Source organism: Canis lupus, chromosome 13, assembly GCF_011100685.1.
Source record: "Canis lupus familiaris isolate Mischka breed German Shepherd chromosome 13, alternate assembly UU_Cfam_GSD_1.0, whole genome shotgun sequence".
Taxonomy (NCBI): Eukaryota; Metazoa; Chordata; class Mammalia; order Carnivora; family Canidae; genus Canis; species Canis lupus.
The window spans coordinates 39,562,634-39,585,679 of record NC_049234.1 but is presented as its reverse complement, the minus strand read 5'-3'; the positions used below and the strand labels follow the sequence as shown (position 1 = coordinate 39,585,679).

Sequence of the window (23,046 nt, the reverse complement as noted above, 5' to 3'; positions counted from 1 at the left end):
TCCTTGTGCCCACTTTCCATTGATTTGCAAAGGACTTCATATGTTGAGGACATTAACCTTTTGGCTTATTTGTTGGGAATATTTCCCCCAGTTTTTCATCACTTGTAAATTTTGCCTAACATTCCCTTTATTATGTAAACGTATTTAAACCTATCATTTTTTTTTGCACTTAAAACTTTAATTAATCTGGAATTAATTTTATTGTGAAAGGGTGACATTAATTAACTGTTCCTCCTTTATCCACTGATTTCTGATACCATTATTATTATTATTATTATACACTATAAGTTGTATATTTATTTGGGTCTGTTTCTGGGCCATATACTTTGCTCCATTAATTATAATTAGTTTATTAATTTTTGCCCAAGATATGTACTTGTTTATTGTTATCTTTATAGTAAGTTTTCCGGTTGGTACAGCAAATTTCTTTTTTCCTTCTCTCCAAACTTTCTTGGTTCATCTCAGAATAGGCATCTGCAGTTAGTGAATCATATACTCCACTTGTTTCATGGAGTGTTATCGTATAAACAAGGTGTAGCTTCTCAGTATTCAAAGTATTAAAGAACAGGAAATATTATCAGAACTTTTCATGTTTTCAGGAGGAACTGCTGAATGCTTCAGGATCGGAGCTTGGGATAGTAAGTAATGCTGGCCCCAGAGAAGGAGTGTGGTGCTTGAGATGTTGGCTGGGGCTTTGTAGATTTATATTTCTGTCACTTTCCAGCCACAGTATTTTCTAGACTAACAGGGCAGCTGAACTAGTTCTCTGCCTCCTTGGTGGCCAGTAAACAGGTTTTTCATAGATAATGACATTGTTCCTGCGGGAAAGATGAAATGCCTTGATTTAATGTTGGCAGTGAGATACTATTGTGCTATAGGAATCTGTGGGCTGTGCCCTCTGGGCCGTCTCCCCATTGGAGGCCTGTGCTGTTGAGTTTGAGATGGTGAAACAAAGGTTGGGCTGGACAAACGTGTTATCAGGAAGGCTACTTTTTCCCAGCTCTGGGGACCAGATTCCGGGAGGGTGGAGAGGCTTTGGAAGTGTTGTGGGTTGGGGCAGGGGTCGCTGGGCTCCGGCCAGGTATGAGATTGGCCTGAGAGACTCGTTAGCGACCGCGCCGGCAAACACTAAGATGCCCAACATCACGTCACAAGGGCCAGCTCTCTTATCTCTTCTCGGGGAAAGACATCAAACCCTAAGAGGTAAAGTGGGAATCCTAAGTCCACTTGAGGATTTTGTGAGTGTCAATTTACCCTAAGAAGATGGCTCCGCTCTCCATTTGGGTGTAGATTAAATCCTGCCAACTTCCAGGCAGTTGGTGGCTCAGGCTCCTCCGGGGTGGGCTGGTGGAGACTGAGCAGAGCCAGGCCCCGCTGTGCGGGAGGGGAGTCCGGCCACCCCGGCTGGCGACGGTGACAGATACACAGTCACGGACACTCTCACTCGCCCGCCCGGGACAAGCCTCACTTGCTCTCACACCTCCATTTGCCACCTGCGGAATGGGGGGCAGATAAACACCCCCCGACGTGCTTTGTGATGCATAGAACAACGTGGGCAAAGCTACCCTTGGTGCAACAATGCCCAAGAGGCTTCGACAAGCGCGGGCCTGGCCGAGGGCGCCGCGGGAGGGAGGTGGGCGCTGGGGCTCGGCCGCAGGCTGCAGAAGCGGGCAGAGAGCAGCTGGGAAGGGGGGGGCACTCACTTGCAGGCTCAAGTCGGGAATGCTCTCAGCGCTCCTCCTCAACATTTGAAGGCCCACGATTCCATCTGGAGACAATTGCCCGGAGTCACGGAGGCACCTCTCTTCAGAAGGACAGATGTGGCCATGTGGCAGGTGGCTGTAGTCTATGCCCTCCGGATTGGCCACCCTTGCTCCTCCTCCGGGGCATGACCAGTCCCTTCGGGTGCCTGAGTCGGGCCGCTTGACTTAGAGAACCCCGAGGATGGGCAAGGGTCCCTTGTGCTCTAAACAGGAACCTGAGAAGAAGTCCTTGGGTCTTGAAGAAAATCAGTGGGTGGCAGGAGGTGCAGACCCAAGCAGAATGGGGCCCTGCAGTGGGGTCCTGTGATGGGGCCCTGTGATGGGGACCTGGGGTGGGCCCCTGGGATGGGGACCTGGGATGGGGACCTGGGATGGGGCCCTGCGATGGGGCCCTGGCATGGGGTCCTGGGATGGGGCCCTGTGATGGGGTCCTGGGATGGAGCCCTGCGGTGGGGACCTGGGATGGGTTCCTGTGATGGGGACCTGGGATGGGTTCCTGGATGGGACCCTGGGATGGGGCCCTGGGATGGAGACCTGTGATGGGGACCTGGGATGGGGACCTGGGATGGAGACCTGGATGGGGATCTGGGATGGGGACCTGTGGTGGGCCCTGGGATGGGGACCTGGGATGGGGCCCTGCAGGGAGTGTGGGTTGTGGCGACACCTCCTCTTGGTGTCAAAGGTCTCGCGGAGGCCCGACTCTCCTTAAGGGTCGATGGGCACGGGCAGTGGCCCGATGGCTACTGCAGCTGCCTGAAGGCGACAGGTCAGCAACCCTGGAGGCGCAGCCGCTCCCAGGGCCCAACCACCTGCCGAGATCAGGACGCGCCCGGGCGGGGGAGCGTCCCAGGACCTGCCTCCCTCACCCTGCTCCCACACCTGTGGCAGGGCCAGTCCAGGTGCCTTCTACTCTGGAAAGTTCCCGGCATCAGCAGGAAGCCTCTGTTTGGCACGTTTCCTGGCAGGAGGCCCAGCAGCGTGGGGACAACTGGCCTGGGTCCGCGGCTCCCTCTGGTTACGGCCCCTCCAGGGGTCCCAACCCTCCAGGGAAGGCTCTTTCTTGGCAACTCCTGCCACCAGCTGCTCAGTGTGATCGCCTGCGACACCCGCCCCTGAAGGGCATCAAGGCGCCTCCCTGCCACCCCGTGACCGGGACCCTGGGCCACGCACGGGCTCCCGGGGACACTGCGTGATCCTCCCCACCCACCCCCCCCGCCCCGAGAAAGCCGCCCCTCCACGCCCCCCAATTAACGGAATACAGAGTTGATTCGAGTATTTTATTTATAAATGTACATTTACTATAAAAGCTGTTGCATTTTAGACAACTTTTTAATTTTTTTTTCTTTTTTACTATTTGTCAGAGGCATTTTAGAATAAATATCTTAAATGAAGGTTAGTATAACTGATACGGAACACTGGCCCACCCACCCAGAACAGTAACATCTCTTGGATGGACCCACGCAGGAGGTGGATCGTCTCAGTCTGTTAATCCTACACGGCGTACAGAGGAACTACAATAGGCGCCGCATTAGTAACACTACACAGAAAGGATGAGGAAATGCCATGAAAGTGTGCTAGTGAGAAAACAAAGAGTTACCCATTTCTTTTCTTTTTTTTCTTAAGAAAGGACTAGCTTCTGCAGTATGAGGGGGAGAAAAATCAGATATATTTCCTCAGGAACGATAAATCACTCACTTGCCTCATCTGTTTTTTAAACAAACGCATTTACCTCGTAGCTCCACGGAGCAGAGCATCTTTTTTTTTTTTTTTCCTGGGATTTCAAAGATTATTTGAAAAGAAATAGATCATACTCCTTATGCTGCATTGGAAAAAACAAGATCTAGTCCGTCCGAGCTGCCATGTAACAGACTCCAAATGAAATATAAATCAAATATAAATAGAAACAGTTGGCAATTAGAATTTAGAAAATGTTGGAGATTATTCTGTGCTGGTGACTATTGTTCATTATGGGAAAGCACATTTCGCAGGCGGAGAATGGGGCTTTATTTTTCTTGACTCGATTCAGGCTTCAATACATGTACAATGAGTCTAAGAAATATGTATAAATGGGTTTGTGAAACCAGAGGAGAATGTGCAATATTCATATAATCCTTACATAACAGATGGAGTTCCACATGTAAAAAGTATCCTATAAAAATCGGTTATGAATGATCATATTGTACATGTTCTGTGCATTATTTGTGGTAAGGTACTCCGCTAATATCATGCAAAGTGTAAACATCCACATTATCAAAATATTTAATAAAACATGCAGGTGGTTAATCAAAATATTGAACTTAATCTGTACATTTTCAAAACTTTTTGATTTTTTTTCTATTTTTCTTTTTTTTTTTTTTTTGAATTTTTTTTTTCCTCCCCGTAAAACAGCAAACACTTCCATGCGAAGTCTTGGTGACTTGGAAGTGACTTCCTCTCTCTCCAAGGTACTGCATCCATAATTCATCACGGACTATGTGCAACAGCTTCGCATTTTCTAAGGCACGATTTTTTTTTTTTTTTAATGAAATGATGTGTAAATTTCAATCTAACGACAGCTCATCCAAATGGCAAAATGGTCAAAATACCTCCGGTGGCTGAGGAAATTTCTGCACTTACATGGAACCCGCATGCAGAGGACAGTCTAGCCTGTAAATAAATAATTGCTAGCCATACTCAATAAGACACAGAAAAGAATTATTGCTTACATAAACGGGACGGACATCTACTCGAGCTCCTCCTCATGACTACGCTAACCTATTAGGAGTCTACCCAGAGTCTACATTCACAAAATGTCATCTTCACTTATTTGCCGTCTTTTTAAGGCAGGATAAATAGGCCCCGTGGCCCAGTCTTGAAGAAAACAGCTTGGACACGGAGGCAGTCGCGCCGGGGACCCGGAGCCTCCGTTGAGCCAGCTCCCAGCACGGCCAGCCCCGCGGTCCCCTGGCGGCCTCACCCAAGCAGTGGGGGACGCGGGACGCGGGAGGATGGACGGGGCGCACCTGCTGCACCGGGCAGGGCACAACGTGGGCTCTGGTCCCCGCGATGGCACCGCGGTCACTCAGGGCGGCAGGTCCCGGGGCCCCCGTGTGCACCTGTCGCCAGGCCGGGGTCTTGCCCAGCGCCCTTCCAACAGGCAGCCTCCTCGCGTGGTTCGGTCACAGCTTCGGAAACGATGCCCCAAACCTTTCCCTGTGGGGTCCACCCCCTGGCAGGGCCCAGGGTGGGGGTGTCGGGGGGCTCACCAGGTGCGGGCTCTGACGGGCCGGCTGCCAGCACGCCACAACCCCCGAGACACAGCTGCCACTGGCATGGCCTCTGCGTACCGGGGGTGACAGGTGCTGCGGGTGTGGCGCTGCGGCCCAGGTGTAGCTCGGGGCCAGCGGGGGCCCCCCACCCCAGTCCTGCCCCGCTGAACCGCAGCTTCGGCCCAAGGAGGCTGCGCTCACACGGCCCGAGCTGGAGCCCTGCAGCCGCCCTCCGCAAACCGACGCATGGGACCCCTGCCCACATCCAGCGGCCTTGCATCCCGCATCTGGCCGGTTCTCAAGGGAGGCCGCCCAGGGACCCGGAGCCATCCTGGGGACCCACAGGCCCCCTGCAGCTCAGGACTCTTTCGGATGTACTTTGCGAATGCAAACCCAAAACAAAACAAAAGTCAAACCCGAAACAAAACCAGGGAAGAACACAAACGCTGTGCTATAGAAGAACAGATACCATCTTTTCAGAAATGAGATCGCCGCCCAGAAGGCCCTGCACGTGGGGTGGTGTTAAACGGTCACAGGGGACGCCCCCTCAACAGAGCGACGGGTGAGCGGGAAGCCTGAAGCCACGTCACAGGGTGGTGGGCTGGCCGGCACCTACGATGAAGAACACAGAGCAACATCTGGTTAGAGGCCGGCCTGCCTGCCCGGGACAGGGCACGTGGGGGGCGGGGGCGACCCACCCGCGTCCCTTCCCTCTGGGCCAGCAGTGCCCGCGTCACCTGCGCTCGTCAGAACCGGTCTCGGGTCCCCCCCGGAGCTGAACCAGGAGCCCCCGGGGATTCATGTGAAATCCTCTGGGGTTCACCCTAAACCAAACGGTCTTCATCAAGTTTCCTACTTTGTCTTCTGGGGCAAATACGCAAGAAAATCATCTCTCTTCTCTGGTTCTTTAGGTTTTGGTTTCTCTGAGAATACGTACACGGCTACAGGAGGATCCTGTGATCCTGTGATCCACCTATGAACCCATGCAAGTCGGACTGCTAGACGTAGGAAATGAAAATACATAGCACTCAATAAAATTTGAATTTCAGGTAAACAGCAAATTAAAAAAAGGGTTTTTTTTCTAGTATTTCCCATAGGGGTATTTGAGATTGTGCTAAATAAATCCTGACCATGCAATATTTGGAACACACATACTAAAAGAAGATCATTGTTTCTCTGAAATTCACATTTAATAGGGCAAAAATATTTTACTATTATTTTTTTAACTTTTTAAAAATTTTATTTCTTCCAAAAATTTTAATTTATATTTAATTTTATTTTAAAATTTTTTTATTTTAATTTTTAAAAAAATTTTCTTTTAAAAATTAAAAAAAAATTAAAATATAAGTTCTTAAAATTATATTCACAAGAGACCCAGAGAGAGAGGCAGAGACACGGGCAGAGGGAGAAGCAGGCTCCCTGCAGGGAGCCCGATGCGGGACTCGATCCCGAGACCCCGGGGTCACACCCTGGGCCGAAGGCAGGTGCTCAACCACTGAGCCACCCGGGCGTCTCAGGACAAAAATATTTTAATGAAGCATCTTGTATTTTATCTGGCGACTCCATCTAGAAGGATGGTTTGGGTTCCATATTTCCTGCTGAACCTTCACAAAGTTTCTCCTTCCGTTGGAGGCACGAGAGTTGTAATGAGGCAATCACAACACTGGAAGAGACCCTGGGGATTTTACGTTAAATGCGTGTCACCAGAATGAGTGATGGAACAGACACAGAGACACAGCCATCCAACACCCAAGCGCAAATGGCACAGGCTAGCCACGTGACGGCTTCACTTGTGGCAGGTGATTTGTTTTGCACTTCCATTCCCATTTACATATGAACTTAAAAACCGTTTACATTGCTTTTAGGAATTGCATTTTAATATGCCGTTATGCTATTTTTCCCCTCCAAGAGAAAAATTTCATTTAAATGTGACTAGTTACTTGAAGAAAATGGGATTATATATTCAGGCTTTATTATTCCACACAATGAAATTATTTCGTTTCACTTAGAATGCCTATGATGTAAACCACCCCCCGCCCATCTACCCAGCTCCCCTCTTCTCAGCTCAGATCCAAATCAAATAAAAAAGAAAGAAAAATGGTTTTTAGCCATTTCTTTCCATTCTGACTTCTTTTTTATTATTGCAGCTTGGATATACTCAACCAATTCAAGTGTATTTATACTTCTTAAGCCAATTATTTATCCCCTCCACTGATTCACTCTTTTTTTTTTTTTCCCACTGATTCATTCTTAAGCTATATTTTTTTCTTCTGGCACCAAAAAAGAAATGTGCACTAGTGTCAGATATGCTTATCATTGTACCTGTCATGTGTTAAGTACAGTTTAGCCCAACATAATATTAATATTTAGCTGGAAAAATAAGCATGAGAGAAGAGTTAAGAAAAAATTGAAAAAAAATAGTTGGCAAGAAAGTAGTCATTACTACTCAATATTAAAACATATTATGAAGCTATAATAATTAAAACGATTCAATACTAGAGAATAAGTAGGTTAATAAGGCATAATAAAACATCCAGAAATAGATCTAAACATTTATGGGAACTTAGTTTATGAGAAAGCTGGCATTTCAAATTAATGAGAAAGAAAGGGATTATTAAGTTATATTTGCACAGCTGCTAATTGGCAAAAAGATAAAATAAAATAAGGCTGGACATCGATGTCATTTCTTATCCCAAAATATGTTTCTGATGATCACATATTTACATGTGAAAAAGAAAATAAAGAACAATTCTAGGAGAAATCTAAGATAAATCCTTGGAGTAGTGAAAGTTTTTCTAAGCAGGACACAAAATTTGGAATCCAAAAAAAGGGGGAAAAAAAGGTATGTTTAATCACCTTAAATGAAAATCTTTTCCATCAAAAAAAGTTCACATGCAGAAAGACCAATGACAACTGCAGTAAGCAGCAAATATAAAATCAAGGGGAAATGTCTCTAATTTACAAAGAACTCCTACAAATCAAATATCAACAAAACAACGGGCAAAGGATAGAGAAGAAAGATAAATATTTTATAGCAAAAAAGAAATAGAAATGGTCAATAAACACGTGAAAAGATGTTCAAGCTCACTTAAAGACACACAGATCAAAGCAATGGGATCTTCTCTCGCCCACGCGACAGTGGACATTTACAGTCTGACGCTCTCCCGAGCTGACACAGGCATGGAGAGAGAATGGGGCCCTCTTCTGCACTTTTCTGGAAAATAACTAGATAAATTGTCTGAAAAAATTTTAAAAGCACATGACTGTTGACTCAGCGGTCTCCCTGCTCTGAATCTGCCCTACGGAAATGCTTTCAACCGTTCACGAAGACCGATGTCTGTGGACGGTCCTGGGAGCCTTTAAGAAGACCTACCAAAAAAGCTGGAAACAACCAAAGTGCCCCTGCACAGAGAATTAGTTTTAAATCATGGTAAAAGTCCACACAATGGCATTGTACTCGGGTATTAGAAAGCCATTCGGAAGAATGAGGAGAAAGAATATGTTACATGAAAAAAATGCCCATAATATATCATATTAAGTTAAAAGCAAGAGCAACAAAGAGTACAGAACCCTACAGAACCCTATACCCAGCACACACGTAGGCAGACGCATCACACACGTGCACGTGGGTATGTGTACGCATATACCAATGTACACTCTGCCTCTCTAAGAAATAGTTAGAAAGTGATTACAGCGGTTAATTCTGGAGACTTTCATTTTTAATTTGGTGTCTTTCTGTGGCCCCTCGGTGGCTCCAAAAGTGAAGAGCGGTGGAGCGTCTGCCTCGGGCTCAGGGTGTGACCCCGGGGTCCAGGGATCGAGTCCTGCATCGGGCTCCCTGCATGGAGCCTGCGTCTCCCTCTGCCTGGGTCTCTCATGAATAAATAAATAAAATCTTTAATTTGGTATCTTTCTAAAGCAACCCACCATTCTAACTTTATACCATTCATAGTTGCATTTACTTATTCCTTTGAACATCTATAGGCAGAGGAGGAATGAGCTTTCTTGCTTTCTTCTTAGTATCCAAAAAAGATCCTAGTAAAATATTTCATATAAAATATAAAACAAACAAAAAAATCGTTTTAGTTTACCTCCCAGTCACTTTTTTATTTTTTATCTAGGGGACTATTATAACTTATAACCTCTTATGGATGAATGTAACTCCATGGTTCTTGTCTTTAGATTTGGAATTAGAAGCAGTTAAGGCCTTTTTTATTTGTATGCACAGGAGATAAATTACTGGCCTAGATCCAAAAAGCTAGTTTCCAAAAGAAATGACAATAAATCACTCAATCTCTCAATTAAAAATGAAAATGTGTTGGGGATCCCTGGGTGGCGCAGCGGTTTGGCGCCTGCCTTTGGCCCAGGGTGTGATCCTGGAGACCCGGGATCAAATCCCACGTCAGGCTCCCGGTGCATGGAGCCTGCTTCTCCCTCTGCCTATGTCTCTGCCTCTCTCTCTCTCTCTGTATGACTATCATAAATAAATAATAAAAAAAAATTAAAAAAAAAGAAAATGTGGGGGCATCTAGGGCTCAGTTGGTGAAGCATCTGCCTTTAGGCTCAGGTCATGATCCTGGGGTCCTGGGATGGAACCCCAGGTCGGGCTCTTCTCTGCTCAGTGGGAGTCTGCTTCTCCCTCTCCTTCTGCCCCCTGCTCATGCGCTCTCTCACTCTCTCTCAAATAGATAAAAATCTTTAAATAAAATTGAAGTAATAAAATATTTTATTTTAATACTATATATTTCATAATAATATAGTAAATATAAGTATTTACTATAGTAAATCTAAATAAAATATAAAAACAAAATATAATATTTAATAAACACAAAATTAAAATACTAAATAAATAAAATTTACATATTTAATAAAATAAAATTAAAATAATAAAATTTAAATTAAAAAAATCTTTACATAAAAATAAAATAAAAAATAAAATAAAAATCTGGATGAAAACAGGTCACTGTCACTCAGAGGTGGGTTCAGGTTTATTCTCTGCTGGCATCCTCCAAACACTTTAAATTGTGAAAGAAATTCAGATTTACAGTAGTTTTCCAATCTGGCTTAACAGTCCTTCAACCTAACAGTGCCCTCTTCTGGTTCCATGATTCACATTCATCTGGTTCATGGAGATAGAGAAAGTATAGTTTGTAGATGATAGTTAAAAGCACTTTGGATATGGGAGAAAAGGGCTTAATTTTCCATTGTAATGTATAAAAACAAAACCAAAAAATAAAAATCCAGTTTAAATAAATATAAATAAATATATTTAATTACTATACACTATATATGTATAGTGTATACTTACATACTTATGGATTATATAGAATATACTATTTTTTGCTGGTCATTTTATGGAGTTTAGGGTTTTTTTTTTTTACTATTTATACCCTATTATATATATAAAATACATAGTATAAAATTAATATCAATATTACATATTATGTCAATAGATATCATAAATGATATATAAAATCAATATCAATATAGTGTATGTATATATAGTATGTGGTACAAATAACTCAGTTGGATGGCAGCAGCTCAAAGTCGGAACTGTTTTGACTTTAAGTCCAACGTTTGTCATGGATTAGAACCACCTGTGTTTGATCTCTTTTTTTTTTTTAAGATTTTATTTATTTATTCATGAGAGACACAGAGAGAGAGTGGCAGAGACCCATGCAGAGGGAGAAGCAGGCTCCATGCAGGGAGCCCAACGCGGGACTCGATCCCAGGACCCCAGGATCACGCCCTGGGCCGAAGGTGGTGCTCAACTGCTGAGCCACCCGGGGCTGCCGTGATCTAATTCTTATTTCCCATTTATTTTATTAAAGTAGGCATATACTTCTCTGAATTTACTAAATCCACAGCAATAAGACAACTTCAATTTCACTCTCCAATCCTCAGGCTTGCAGATTTAGAGACCCATGTAAAAAAGACTGTAAAGATGTCCTTTCACTTACTTTGAGAAAAAAAAAAAAAAGATTCTTGAATTTCAAACTCGCTCTCTTCACTCCCACGGTTTTTAAAGGAAGAAATTCTGACTCTGAATTTGCTGGCGGCCTAGCTGGGGGGTGCCCGCCAGGGGAGTCCTCCCCCCGCGGCCAGTGAGCGGGATTCCAGGGACAGCCGCGGCCGAAGCGGGCAGCAGCACCCCGGGGCCCCCGACGCCAGCATGGGCCTCCCATGGCCAGAGAGTCAGGGCGCACCAGGGCCCGCTGTGGGGGCCTCAGGGCCGGGGGCAGCCCGCGGGGAAGCGGGCCCTCGCTCGGCTCTGGCCGTGTCGCGAGGTTCCCGGGGTGGCCGGGCACACGGACGGACGCTGGGGGGGCTGGGTTGGGCAGCACGGGGAGCCCTTCCTCCTGGGACCCCGGGGAGCCGCGCGGTACGGACCTGCACCCTCCGTCTAGCTCCCCCAAATCTCTGCGGTGAGCTTGGGCGAGGTCTTGGGCTTGGTCTACGGTGTTCACTCCGTGGCGGTGGGCACAAGGGATTTTTCTGGATAAAAAGCATTTGGCCTCACCGTGTGGTCACTTCAGTAAGGGACGGGCAGTAAATAGGGCTCATTTCCTGGTTTCTTTTCCCGCAAGGCAAGGGCCTCTGGACGCAGGCCCTCTTGCCCCGGGGGGCCGGTCAGTGAGGAGTTGCTCCCGTCCTGCGCCGGCCGCCGCGACCACCCAGGGCCCCGAGCCCAGCGCTGTGCTTACTTCTGGATCGCAGGTAGCAGTCGTTACAGTTGAGCAGGCCACTGCGGATCCTGACGTCTGTCCCGCTCACCGCGTCCCCAAGTTGTCCTTTGCAGAGTCCACACTGCGGGGCGGGAGGGACAGAAGTTAGACGGCCAAGCGTGCTCCACACCAGGGCACAGCCACCACCTCCACTGCGTGCACGGTCAGGGGCAGGTCCTGCACCGAGAGCCACAACATGCTCACTCACGCCGTTTCACCCCTGCTCCCTGCATCTCACAGACAAGGACACTGGATCGCAGGCTCTGGTCGGTGGTCTCAGGCCGAGCCCGGGTCAAGACGGGACGGCTCAGCCAACGCGGAACAACTACTTCAAACAGAGACAATCTAGTGGTTTTAAGTAAACGCCTGGCCAGTGATGATCTGCTGAAACCCGTCTGTGGGCCACCCTTAAACGCTTCCCAGAAATGCTGCCCAGTCCCACCGGGTCAGCTGCTCTGTCCTCCACTTCTGCATCAAAAGCAGGGACACCTGGAGCGACAAATCCACTGGGAACAGAAGAGACCTCAGCAAAGTCTGCCCGGGTGCAGGAGGAGGCCTGATGGCAGCAGCAGGGCAGGTGGCAGAGGTCAGCCTCCGTGGGGGCTTGGGACCCCGCTCGGGGGAGGAGAACCAGCCCCAGCCTCTCGCTGCGAGGTCAGCAGTGGCCCGGGGAGGCCTCCTCCGGGTTCTAGGCTCCACTGACCTCACTGGGGCAGGGGCTCAATCTGGGAGGCGATGCGCCTTAACGCGTCGCATCAGCTCCAGGACAGGAATCAGGGGAGCGAACAAAGGCCTCGACAGCCAAGGAGGCAAGTCTCCGAATCCCGTGAGAAATGGCAAAGACTCTCTGCCATCCGCATTATCTCAAGTCCAGGGAGGGTCTCTAAGAACAAACTGTGGTATTGGGACACAGAATCTTGGCAATTCCAGGAAATGTCTAAGAAGCACATAGTTTGAGCCTTAAGACACCTCCAGACAATTTAGGGACACACACTGTCCAGCTTCATTTCACAATGAGAATATCGATAAATTGAGTCTGATTAAGTACCCGGGTTGTGTTTTGCCCATGATGAGTCTTGCTTTCCAGTCATCACGGATACCATTAAATTAATAATTTTAGGACTTTGTTCACTTTCTGTGGGTTTATAGGTAAAGTGGGGCTTATTTTTCACCCACACAAGTTTAGTTTGTAGCTGAAAAAGCTACCAACAAAGAAACACAACAAAATTAGAGAGGGGGGTGGGGGGAAAGAAAGCACGTTAGAAAAAAGTGACTCTTATCCAGAATTCAAGGTTTAGCTTCAGAATTAGGTATTAACAACTTGAATTGTGTCCACGGGTGAGACAAAAAAAAAGAGACGCCAACAGTCCAGCTTGTAAATTCTATAAGAAATGAGCTGGAGGAAAAAAAAGAAATGAGCTAGAGGTTGTTAGTTCACCTCCTTATTAGCAGGAGATGTGGGACTAGGGTCTAGGCCTCCCCATTTTCAGTTTATTGATTATTTGATTCACCGAAAACTACTGACACGATCTCTGCGGGGATCGCAGGAAATGGCGGTGAGCTGGACGGATGTGGCCTCTGCCCTTACGGAGGTGGCGGTTTATTCGAGGAGATGATAATTAAACAAGCAAGTGAGCGATAAAGGACCACGAAAGGCTCAGTAAGGACTGTCACATGAGCCACTGAGCTGGTCCGGGCGACGGGGACACCCAATCGTGGTTACGCGCGTGTTCGCCGGACGCCTACAATTCTGCAACGGGCCATCAACCACTTAGTTGGCAGGAAGTCTTCCATTAGGTCAAAGACAAAAAACTCTGATGCAACGTCACAGGAGTGTCAGAAGCCACAAAGTCGTGACGTTCCACATAAATGCACGCGGCCTTCCCAGGCTCGGCGGTGACCAGGCCCCGCTCCTGCCGCCGGCCAGCACGCGCCCTTGGCCCCTTGTCACCTGACACCCCAGATGGACGCGCGGGAGGGGCTTCATCCCGAAGGGCGGGCTCTGCAGACACCCGTGCCGCCCGGGCCTCACGAAGGCCGGCAGGATTTCCGGGAGGCGAGGTCTCCGCGCAGAGCCACGTGCAGGGAGAGCGGCGCGCACGTACCCGAAAGCACTGGATGTGGAAGTAGAGCTGCAGCGTCTCGATGATCATGGCCGCTCCCTTCCCCAGGGGGAGCCCACAGGACGAGCACAGCTTCTTCCCGCTGATCGACCTATAGGTTCGACACAGACGTGGAGATAAAACGTCCATTTAGAGTATAGTTGGTCTAGCGCACTAACGCGTGACCTCATGCAGAAAAACAAACCAGAGCGTGGATTTGAAGAACGTTTACATCCCGAGTGGAGCTGCAGGAATCAGGCATTAGGGACAAGTCGCGAATGAGATGCACGACCCGATGCAACAGGCGTCTGCTGTGGCATGGGATTTGCGGTGTCGGTCTGTCTCTCTGTCATATGTTCTAAGAAGCCTACGTCGCGTCTCTCAACCACAGCAATTAAACGCCTTGACAATGATTCAATGCATTTATCATATGTTTTCTTAAGTCCTAAAAGGTAATCAGCTTTAGCATTCCTAAGGTTTCAACGTTGCTTTGAAATTTTCTATAATCGGTTCACTGGCCCGCTAGGGCGTTTCTTTTTATGTATTAAAAGAGAAGTCGTGGTTGAAACATAGAGAGGCAACTGTGACGTAGCCCAATAGGTGCCAGGCAGACATGGGGCCACTCCCTGCTGTCATCAAGGTCTAGGATCTGGTGGGAGGAACCCACTCCGGGTTTTTCCTTTTACTGTTAAAATGAGGGGATTGGATTAGTTGGGTCCCTACCCACCACCTCTTGTAGTGCGACCGCTCGGTGACTCCATGATCTGGGCACCTGCTGCCTCTCTGAGCCGTCAGTGCCTGGAGGGCACAGCAGCATCGCCCCCCGCCCCCGGCCCCCTGCAGCCCCCACGACGGGGCCTACACTGGACTAGAACCCGGCCCCGCGGACTGACTGCCAGTCTCCAAGGCAGCTTTCCCACAGCTAAGGGCACATCGTCACGATGCCAGACTGTCTGGAAAGCTCTCGGAATTACACAGGCCGTTTAAAAATATGCAATTTCATCCAAAAGCCGACAGGGTACAGAGGAACCGAAGAAACAGAAAGGAAGAAAAGAGAAAAGGGGAAGAGTTGCTCTGAGCAAACTCTGCATCTTAGGATTTCCCTCTTATCCGGTAGTAAAATGAAATTTCCAAATCAAAGAAAACCTCTGAGTAGCCACTACTTTGTCTCTCCAGTGAATGGGAACTCAGGCAGCTTTTAAGAATATCATGGGGCCCAATTAATGTCCAGAAGCCATCACGGCCGAGCCTGAGTGGGGTAAGGGAAGGATGGAGTTTCGTGGCCAGCCCCCCCGGGCCACTGTAAGAGCCATCAGCAGACCCTGCCCAGAAGGACTGGGCAAACTTGGAGGGAAAGGCGCCGGCAGAGGAGCCCGGCAATTGTCTAGTGGGTTTTATTATTAGATTGCAGGTTCTGCACAATGTAATTAAAGCCCCATGGCCACAGCCGTGCCAACATCATGCACTGGGCTTTTTCTATCACGGGCTGTGCAAATCTGCAGGCGGATGGGGGGACGTGTCCCTTCCTCCGGCCCGTGTGCGGGACTAGGAAGAGAGGGAGCACAACGATTCACTCAAAATCATCTGGCAAGCACGAATTTGGCCGAAACCACGCTCAGCAGCCTCCAGGCAAAACCACGCGGCCTCAGAAAGGCTCTCTAAGCTCTTGTACCTGTTTGGTGATTGGCCAGGAGGGGTGGGAGAGCAGGGGGACAAGTGCCCGGCCTGGAAATTCTCTCGAGGGCTTTTCCTGTAACACGGTAAAGGAGCCAAACATTATGAGGAGTCAAGAGAAGCCCATCCCACAAGAAAAGACATTTTGGATCAAAACCACACAGAACAAAAAAAACCCACTTCCTTGGTGACCAAACAAAAAACAACAGAACGTCCTAGTGGTAATTTTTTATGAAAAACAAACAAACAAAAAAAACCCACCAGCCATTCCACCTAGCAAAGACTGTATATGCACTGGCTGTACAATATCAAAGCCAGGCTGGCACAGCACAGCTGGAGAGAAAAGATCAAATACCTTTCTAATCTTTATTATTTATTTTTTTTTGCAAGGTCCTTTGCTAGTTACCTTTGCATGCTGGGTTAGATATAAAACTTAGGGACTGGGCGGGTGGGGAGAGATGAGGAGGGATACAGGAAGATGCTCTTTAAAGGAGCCCAGAGCTAAAGGGCAGATCTTAAAGGAGGTATTGTTGCCACCAGGTGGCTTCGATCCCTACCAATGAGTCCATCACGGGTACCTCTGATTAGGGGTCATGTTCAAAACATTCAGTGACTGCTGTGTCATGAACATCCACACCGCAGAACGGCCCCCAGCCAGAAGGCATCACAAGGGTTTTACAGGTGCTCTGTGGGGGTACCTGGGCTGAGCCTGCCCCTAAGCCCTGCTCGTGGTGGCTGTGAGCCTGCTCTGGGCTCTTGCTTTTAGGAGTTAACTTCATTTATGAAGAAAGGGACAGAACACAGAAAAGAAGGAGGAAAAGAGAAATGCCAACACAGAAGTGAACAGGGCACGAGTGCGTCGGTCCTTGAACTGCCTTCAGAACGACTCCCTGAGCCCCTGCCTGCTCCAACCTCCCTTCTCAGGCAGAGCCTGTCTCCTCCAGGGGATCAGACTATATACCCGGAGGTACTCACGTACCAATGTACTCATATACAGGGTAAGTACATTGTCTTTGAAAAGGCTGAAAATCAGAGCAGTAATCAAGATAATAATGATTACTTCTATGCGATTTTACCTTCTATTAATTTTGAGTGTCATCAGGACATATAGTAATAAAATAGGATGGACATAAGCGATAAGGGGAAATGGTTCAAACACTAAATTGATAAAAAAAGTGTAACTAAACAAGGTAGAAAGATGAACTCATAAAACAAGTCATCACCGCCATCACCATCATTATACCATTACCATCATTGTCACCATCATCACCATCCCCCTCCCACCACCATCACCAGCACCACCAGCACCATCACCAGCAGCAGCACCATCATCATCACCAGCACCAGCATCATCACCAGCACCATCACCACCATCACCAGCATCATCACCAGCACCAGCATCATCACCAGCACCATCACCATCATCATCATCATCACCAGCACCATCACCAGCACCATTACCAGCACCAGCATCATCACCAGCACCAGCACCATCACCAGCATTATCACCATCACTATCACCATCACCATCAGCAGCAGCAGCACCATCATCATCACCATCACCAGCATCATCACCATCCCATCACCATCACCACCATCACCAGCACCATCACCAGCATCATCACCATCATCATCACCAGCACCATCACCAGCATCAGCACCATCACCAGCATCATCACCATCACCAGCATCACCAGCATCACCATCACCAGCATCATCACCAGCATCACCAGCACCATCATCACCAACACCATCACCATCATCATCACCAGCACCATCAGCAGCAGCAGCACCACTACTTGCATTCTCACCACTACCACCTACACTATATAGCACCTATCATTTGCCATGCACAAAACCCTAGGAGGGTACTAAGATTATTCTCACTTTATACATGAGGAAACTGAGGCAGAGGAAGATCAAGTAACTTGCTTAGAGTCCAATGTAGGCAAGTGGCAGAGTCAAAGCTTGAAGCCAGGTGGTCTAGCTCTACATTGATTGGTCAATGTATCATGACTGTCATGGATGTTATTATATATGTTAAAAACTGATTACAAGAAACCTCTGGCCCAAATATGATCTTATCATGGAACGATGGGTTCATTTTGACTTCCTCTACCACTTAGGCAGTCAAGTACTTTGGATAAGTTATTTAATTTCCTTGAGCCTCAATGCTCTCATCTCTAAATGGAAACAACAACCCAGTAAAGTTATTGGAAGAGTTCAGTGAATTAATGTCTATAAAAAAGGGGAGAGATATGTAAACCCTTTGACACAGTGCCTATTACATATTGAAATGCCTCAAAAATGATAAGAACTACGCTTATTGTAAAATAATACAGTTTTTTACAAAATAAGAATACAGCCTGGAGGTATTGCTTAATGGGAGAGCATGTAAATGAGAGAAAAACATTTTTTTCTCATTTATCTCTGTTTTTTCAAAAAACATTTGTCAACAGGCTCTGAGACAATTTAACTCACTTCAATAAATCGCTAATACAACAGACCTGCACATTCCTCCCAAATGTTCAGATCTGAAGGTTAAAAACATTACTTTGCTCTTGCAAACTGATAAAAATCAGTGTGCATGCTTAGTTGCCAGGAAGACTGTCTCGAACACCCATAAACACTTATCATCCGATCACTCGGCGTCAACGGAGAGAAGCACAAAAAGACTGCTGCCGTCTCGCCATCTCACACTCTTTCTTCCCATTCTTAGTCAATAAATTAAAAACACACAAACGAAGGAATTCCACATGCATCTTATTGGCTACTCACTTCCGTCTCTCACTCGGTGACTCAATCTGATGGTTAATGCTTTTATCCAAAGGGAGCGTTTTTGGCTTCACATCTTCTAAAACGTGCATTGGTGGGTTTGATACCTGCGTATTCTGGGGTGGATCTAAGGCCAAGTAAAGAATAAAGAACACAAACTCAGTGTTCAGTGACATCACCCTAGTGCTTTGTATGTCATCTTATTTATTTATTTATTTATTTATTTATTATTTATTTATTTTTTATTTATTTATTTAAACAAGCTCTGGCCAGTTTTATTAAAGAAAAATTTTGCGTGATTTACTTTTCACCAGTCTGTTCTGGCATGCTTCTAATGATATCAGAATCACCTGGATCAATGATAGCCAGTGTGCATATGTCATCTTTTTTAGATTAAAATATTTTACTTATCCATTCATGAGTGACACACAGAGATAGAGAGGGGCAGAGACACAGGCAGAGGGAGAAGCAGGCTCCCTGCAGGGAGCCTGAGCAGGACTCGATCCCGGGACCCTGGGGTCATGGCCTGAGCGGAAGGCAGATGCTCACTCCTGAGCCCCCCAGCGGCCCTGTATATCATCTTTCTTGAAAGCCTGCTTTGTTTAATGCCTGCTCTCTCATGGTGGGTTCGTGCGCTTTGTGGGCCCACGCTGGTGGGACTCTACTCCCTGTACTGTGCAGCATCAGCTACAAGAGAAGCTTGCAGCCGGGAGAGGTCATACGTGTCTGAACTGTGTTTGGGGGGAATTATAATAATTTAATTATTGGGTTTAAACACCCATTCTTACCCTGAGCTAGCTGGGAGTTCATCCCGCAGCGGAGGGCCCCCGTTTCTGCATCCAGCTGATGGTCCTGATGGACTCCTTTCGATCCAGGATTCTTAGAAGGAGCCAAGGCCCCTTGAGTTAGGCTGTTAGGATAAACAAGTATATTTCAGAACACAGATGGAAACAACTGAACTGGGTGGTAAGCTCACCCTATCCCTTCGGGCCTGGAAGTTCCAGCTACAATTTGAAAAACAAATGGGACTAACTGCGTGTGTATTTATTCTTTTCATTTTAAACCAGATTTAAAGTCCTGGAAAGTTGTACACATTTTCCACTATCCATCAATTTAATCAGCTTGAGAGACCATCATTTCTGATGTCTTCTCCATCTCCCTGTCCAGACAGCTCTTCATTCTGATCATTTCAAGGGAGGTCGGAGCTAACTGGGATCTCCCGGATTTTCACAAGAGAGGGACTCATCGTAGAGACCACTTGGGCCACGCAGGATTTGGTCAGCCCATGCGAATTCACTGGCCTTGCAGGAGCTTCTGTGTGTAAAGGGAGGAGGAAAAAAAAAGTTTTTGGGAAAAACAAAGTTTCTGGAGATAACAGGGACTGTCTGGAGGGGCAGCAAAACGTCACATACAAGGCTTAGCAGCTCCATTCAAACATTCCTGACTAGCGGCTTTTGTTTCATGAAACTGGGAAGTTTCTTTCAATAGTGCCAACTGGAAATGGATGTGCTATTTATTGCAAAGGCTCTGCAGACTCTGGACATGGACCCGGGGCTCCTGGGGTCACCACTCACCCGGTCCTCCAGCTGATGGATGCAGGAGGATGCTCAGAGCAGATCCCACTAGAAGAGCTCGGCCTCCAGCCAAACTTTCAAATTGGACAGTCTTGGAAAAATGGCACTTGGCCCTTCGTGTCTTTGGGTCTCTCTGAGGATGCTGTGTGCACACACGTGTGTAGGCATGCAGACTGGTGGACGTGCAGGTGTGCATATGTTTGCACACTTGCCAACATCTGTTGGGCGTCTCAGAGCCCTGGAAGCAAACATCTGCTTCGTAAAGAACTGTCTCCTAAAGAACTCATAAAGGAGGCAGGGTACTGGCAGCTGCTTGGGGTTCTGTGGGTCCCTCACAGGTTAGGCACAGGGTGGCATCGGTAAGTCCACCATACGCCAGAGCTGCAACCAGATTCCGCTCCGGTTTGAGCGAGCTCTGAACGATCCAGAGGCTTCTAGATACCCTGTTTGGCTCTCCCGAGGAACATGCGGGAACCCCGCGGGGTGGGGTGATGGTGATGGATCTACGACCGATCCATTTGTTAGTTATCCTTTATACTGTCACCCAGAGTAAATGTGGCTTCTCGCAGCGCAGAGGACACTGACGGCAGAAGCCAGGCCCACAGTCAACCCACGGTGGGTAGGACCCCAGGGCCTCATTGCAACCTCTGTCCCTCGGGACACGTTCACTGTTTCAGGTGAACGATACTTAGATCTGGGCTTTCAAGTGACAACGTGCTCCTTTGATGGTCTATACGATCTCCCCTAACTTGAAAAAGATCTCACCTATTTAAACATAAGATGATTCGTATCATAAAGACTGACTTCAGAGATCTCAGAATGTGTTGGGGGCAACACACAACGTGGCACAGGAATGATAGTTTCGAAGTTGAATGTGATGCGCATTAGAAACGGGTCCCCTTCCTGGGGAGCAGACAGGCCTCGCCGCGCAGTTACGAGGACGGCCCGAGACAGTCCATACCTGCCCTTTCCCTCCAGGGGGTGATCTTCCCTAGTCTTAGGCATTAAATCACTGTCGTCCCCCCGGAGTGGCTTCTTCTGTTTTGTCTCCTGTTCTTCCTCCCGACAATTTTCCAAGTCCATCTTACTCTAATTGAGAAAACAAAGATAATATTGGACATGATTTATCTATTTGCGACAGAGAGAAGGAATGTGCCTGCGCACACAGGTGCACGCTACGGGAGGGACGGGGGAGGGAGAGAACCTCAAGGAGACTCCCTGCTCAGCGTGGAGCCCAACACGGGGCTCCATCCCACAACCCGCGAAATCGCGACCTGAGCCGAAACCAAGAGTCGGCAGAGGCTTAATCAACGGACCCACCCCGGCGCCCCTGAATATAATTTTTAAACACACTAGAAAACACTATTCTCCGGCCGTGGGATATTTGAAACACTTTTTTCCAATCACAGTGCCTACAACGTAAAGCACAACCGTCCAGACTAACTGAAGAGTAACGGATTTCCAATGATCTAAAATAAATGTATAATCTGGATCTCTCTTGAAAGTCATCACGGAAGAGAGCTGGTTAGAAAACCACCCTTCAAAATAAAACAAAGCCATCGGAGTATTCATTTAGGAGCAATGGCTTTCGAGTGCCTATTTTTTTTTTTTTAATGCAGATTACAGACTGTTCCAGTCTCCGTGTGACTTTTGTTCGGTATCTTCACAACCCGACTTGGGGGAGATGGAGGTGGACCACCCTTTCTGCGCTCCCAGCAGCCCATGAAGATGCATATAAATTTCACATGGGATTTTAAGAGTGGGCTGGAGGCAGCTTGCGCAGAGCTGGTGGGGGTATGATGCTGGCCCCCCGCTGCTATCATCCGGTGCAAAGGAACACACGGTGTGGCCGACAGGGACACACGTCTGTTGAATGAGTGAATGATGGGCGGTCAGGGGGATGTTGCAGCACATGGTTCCACTAACCAGGATGTCTCCAGCCAGTGCAGAGACTTCGGTGGCCAGGCCGTGGGAGCAGATCGGGCCCCAGTAATGATTTCCCTGCTCCCCAGGAAATGACTCAGAGCCTGGCCATGGCAGTGACAATGCCTGGTCCAAGGGCCACACAGCGGCTGACTCTAGGGGAATAGCCTAGTCCCGGACTCAAACTGATGGGAAAGTTGCCTTGTTGTTATGTACTTCTCTTTAGGTTTATTTATTTCACAGATTGATTTTAATCTAAGGTCTCACCACTGTCCCGGTGCCCTCGGTCACAGAGGAGGACGTAGACAGCTGGTCTGCAGAACTTGAAGAAAGAGTAAATGGAACCACAGTGTCTTCAATTATTTTGCGCTCCTAAAGGGAAGGATAGTAGTTGGTGAAAGGGGAAAAATAAAAAAATAAAATAAAATAAAATAAAATAAAATAAAAATAATAAATAAATAAATAAAATAATATAAGATAAAATAAAAAATAAAATAAAAAATAAAAATAATAAAATAAAATAAAATAAAACAAAATAAAATAAAAAATAAAATAAAATAAAATAAAATAAAATAAAATCTCTTGACATTTGTCAAGAGGAAAATTGCATTAAGGAACTAAAAAAAAAAAAAACCCACAAAAACAAAACCTCCAAAAAAACCCATTGGATTATGTGCAAACCAGCAGGGCATTAAAAAAAAGGGTGTGTGTGTCTTATTTTCTAAAAGCATGTAAATCAGATAACACTTTCTATGGGCCATAATTTAGAAATTAGCATTTAATTTGGAAAAAACAAAGTCTTTTGCAAATTACTTAGTCCGATTCAAGAGGCCTAATTAGAAATGCTTTCAGGGATCAGATTATGCACAAAAACTACTGAAGATAAATTCACAACAAAATTAGTCATGAACAAATTTTAGATAATACACATTAAATAGAGCTCCCTTCCAACTCTCTACTGTGGTCTGGTGTGTTCATCTAAAAAAAAAAAAAAAAAAAAAAAGATGAGACAAACAAAACCAAATTCTCCTCCCTCCAGATCTCTTTAGTATCGTATCGTGAACGCGGTGGTTAAGGACTCACTTAGCCTCAATGTCAAAATCATCGTCTCGAAATTCAATTCACTCCCAGCAAACTTGGCTTCCTGAGCAAACACACGGGCTCCCAGGCCGCCTCCCCAAGGCAAATGAGGACCCTGCCTCTACTGGAGACCCGAAGGCCCTCCAGTAGACCCTGAAGGCCCTGGCGTCCCCGCCCGTGAC

At 47.0% G+C, this 23,046-nt stretch overlaps 1 protein-coding gene and 1 long non-coding RNA gene across 15 annotated transcripts in view; both read right to left on the bottom strand.

Moving 5' to 3' along the window:
- Positions 1 to 440: 440 nt before the first annotated feature.
- LOC119865406 lies at positions 441 to 2,897 on the bottom strand. Its single transcript, XR_005368351.1, has 3 exons — positions 2,643 to 2,897; positions 1,704 to 1,978; positions 441 to 818 (listed from the first exon to the last, which is right to left on the bottom strand). It is a non-coding gene; the product is annotated as an uncharacterized LOC119865406 (long non-coding RNA).
- Positions 2,898 to 3,026: 129 nt separating this feature from the next.
- The window catches only part of LIMCH1 (LIM and calponin homology domains 1), a 298,252-nt gene continuing 278,232 nt past the window's right edge, over positions 3,027 to 23,046 (bottom strand). For 3 of the 14 annotated variants that reach the window (XM_038555939.1, XM_038555941.1, XM_038555944.1), the window contains 8 exons: positions 22,052 to 22,156; positions 20,823 to 20,950; positions 19,076 to 19,197; positions 18,291 to 18,414; positions 15,511 to 15,588; positions 13,842 to 13,950; positions 11,716 to 11,818; positions 11,391 to 11,506 (listed from right to left, as the gene is read on the bottom strand). In XM_038555939.1, coding sequence (XP_038411867.1) covers positions 11,475 to 11,506; positions 11,716 to 11,818; positions 13,842 to 13,950; positions 15,511 to 15,588; positions 18,291 to 18,414; positions 19,076 to 19,197; positions 20,823 to 20,950; positions 22,052 to 22,156 — 801 coding nt within the window. In that variant the 3' untranslated portion in view covers positions 11,391 to 11,474. Of the gene's footprint in view, positions 5,624 to 11,388; positions 11,507 to 11,715; positions 11,819 to 13,841; positions 13,951 to 15,510; positions 15,589 to 18,290; positions 18,415 to 19,075; positions 19,198 to 20,822; positions 20,951 to 22,051; positions 22,157 to 23,046 lie in introns of those variants that run through there. The other 11 variants (XM_038555951.1, XM_038555948.1, XM_038555949.1 and 8 more) reach the window with 6 other exon arrangements.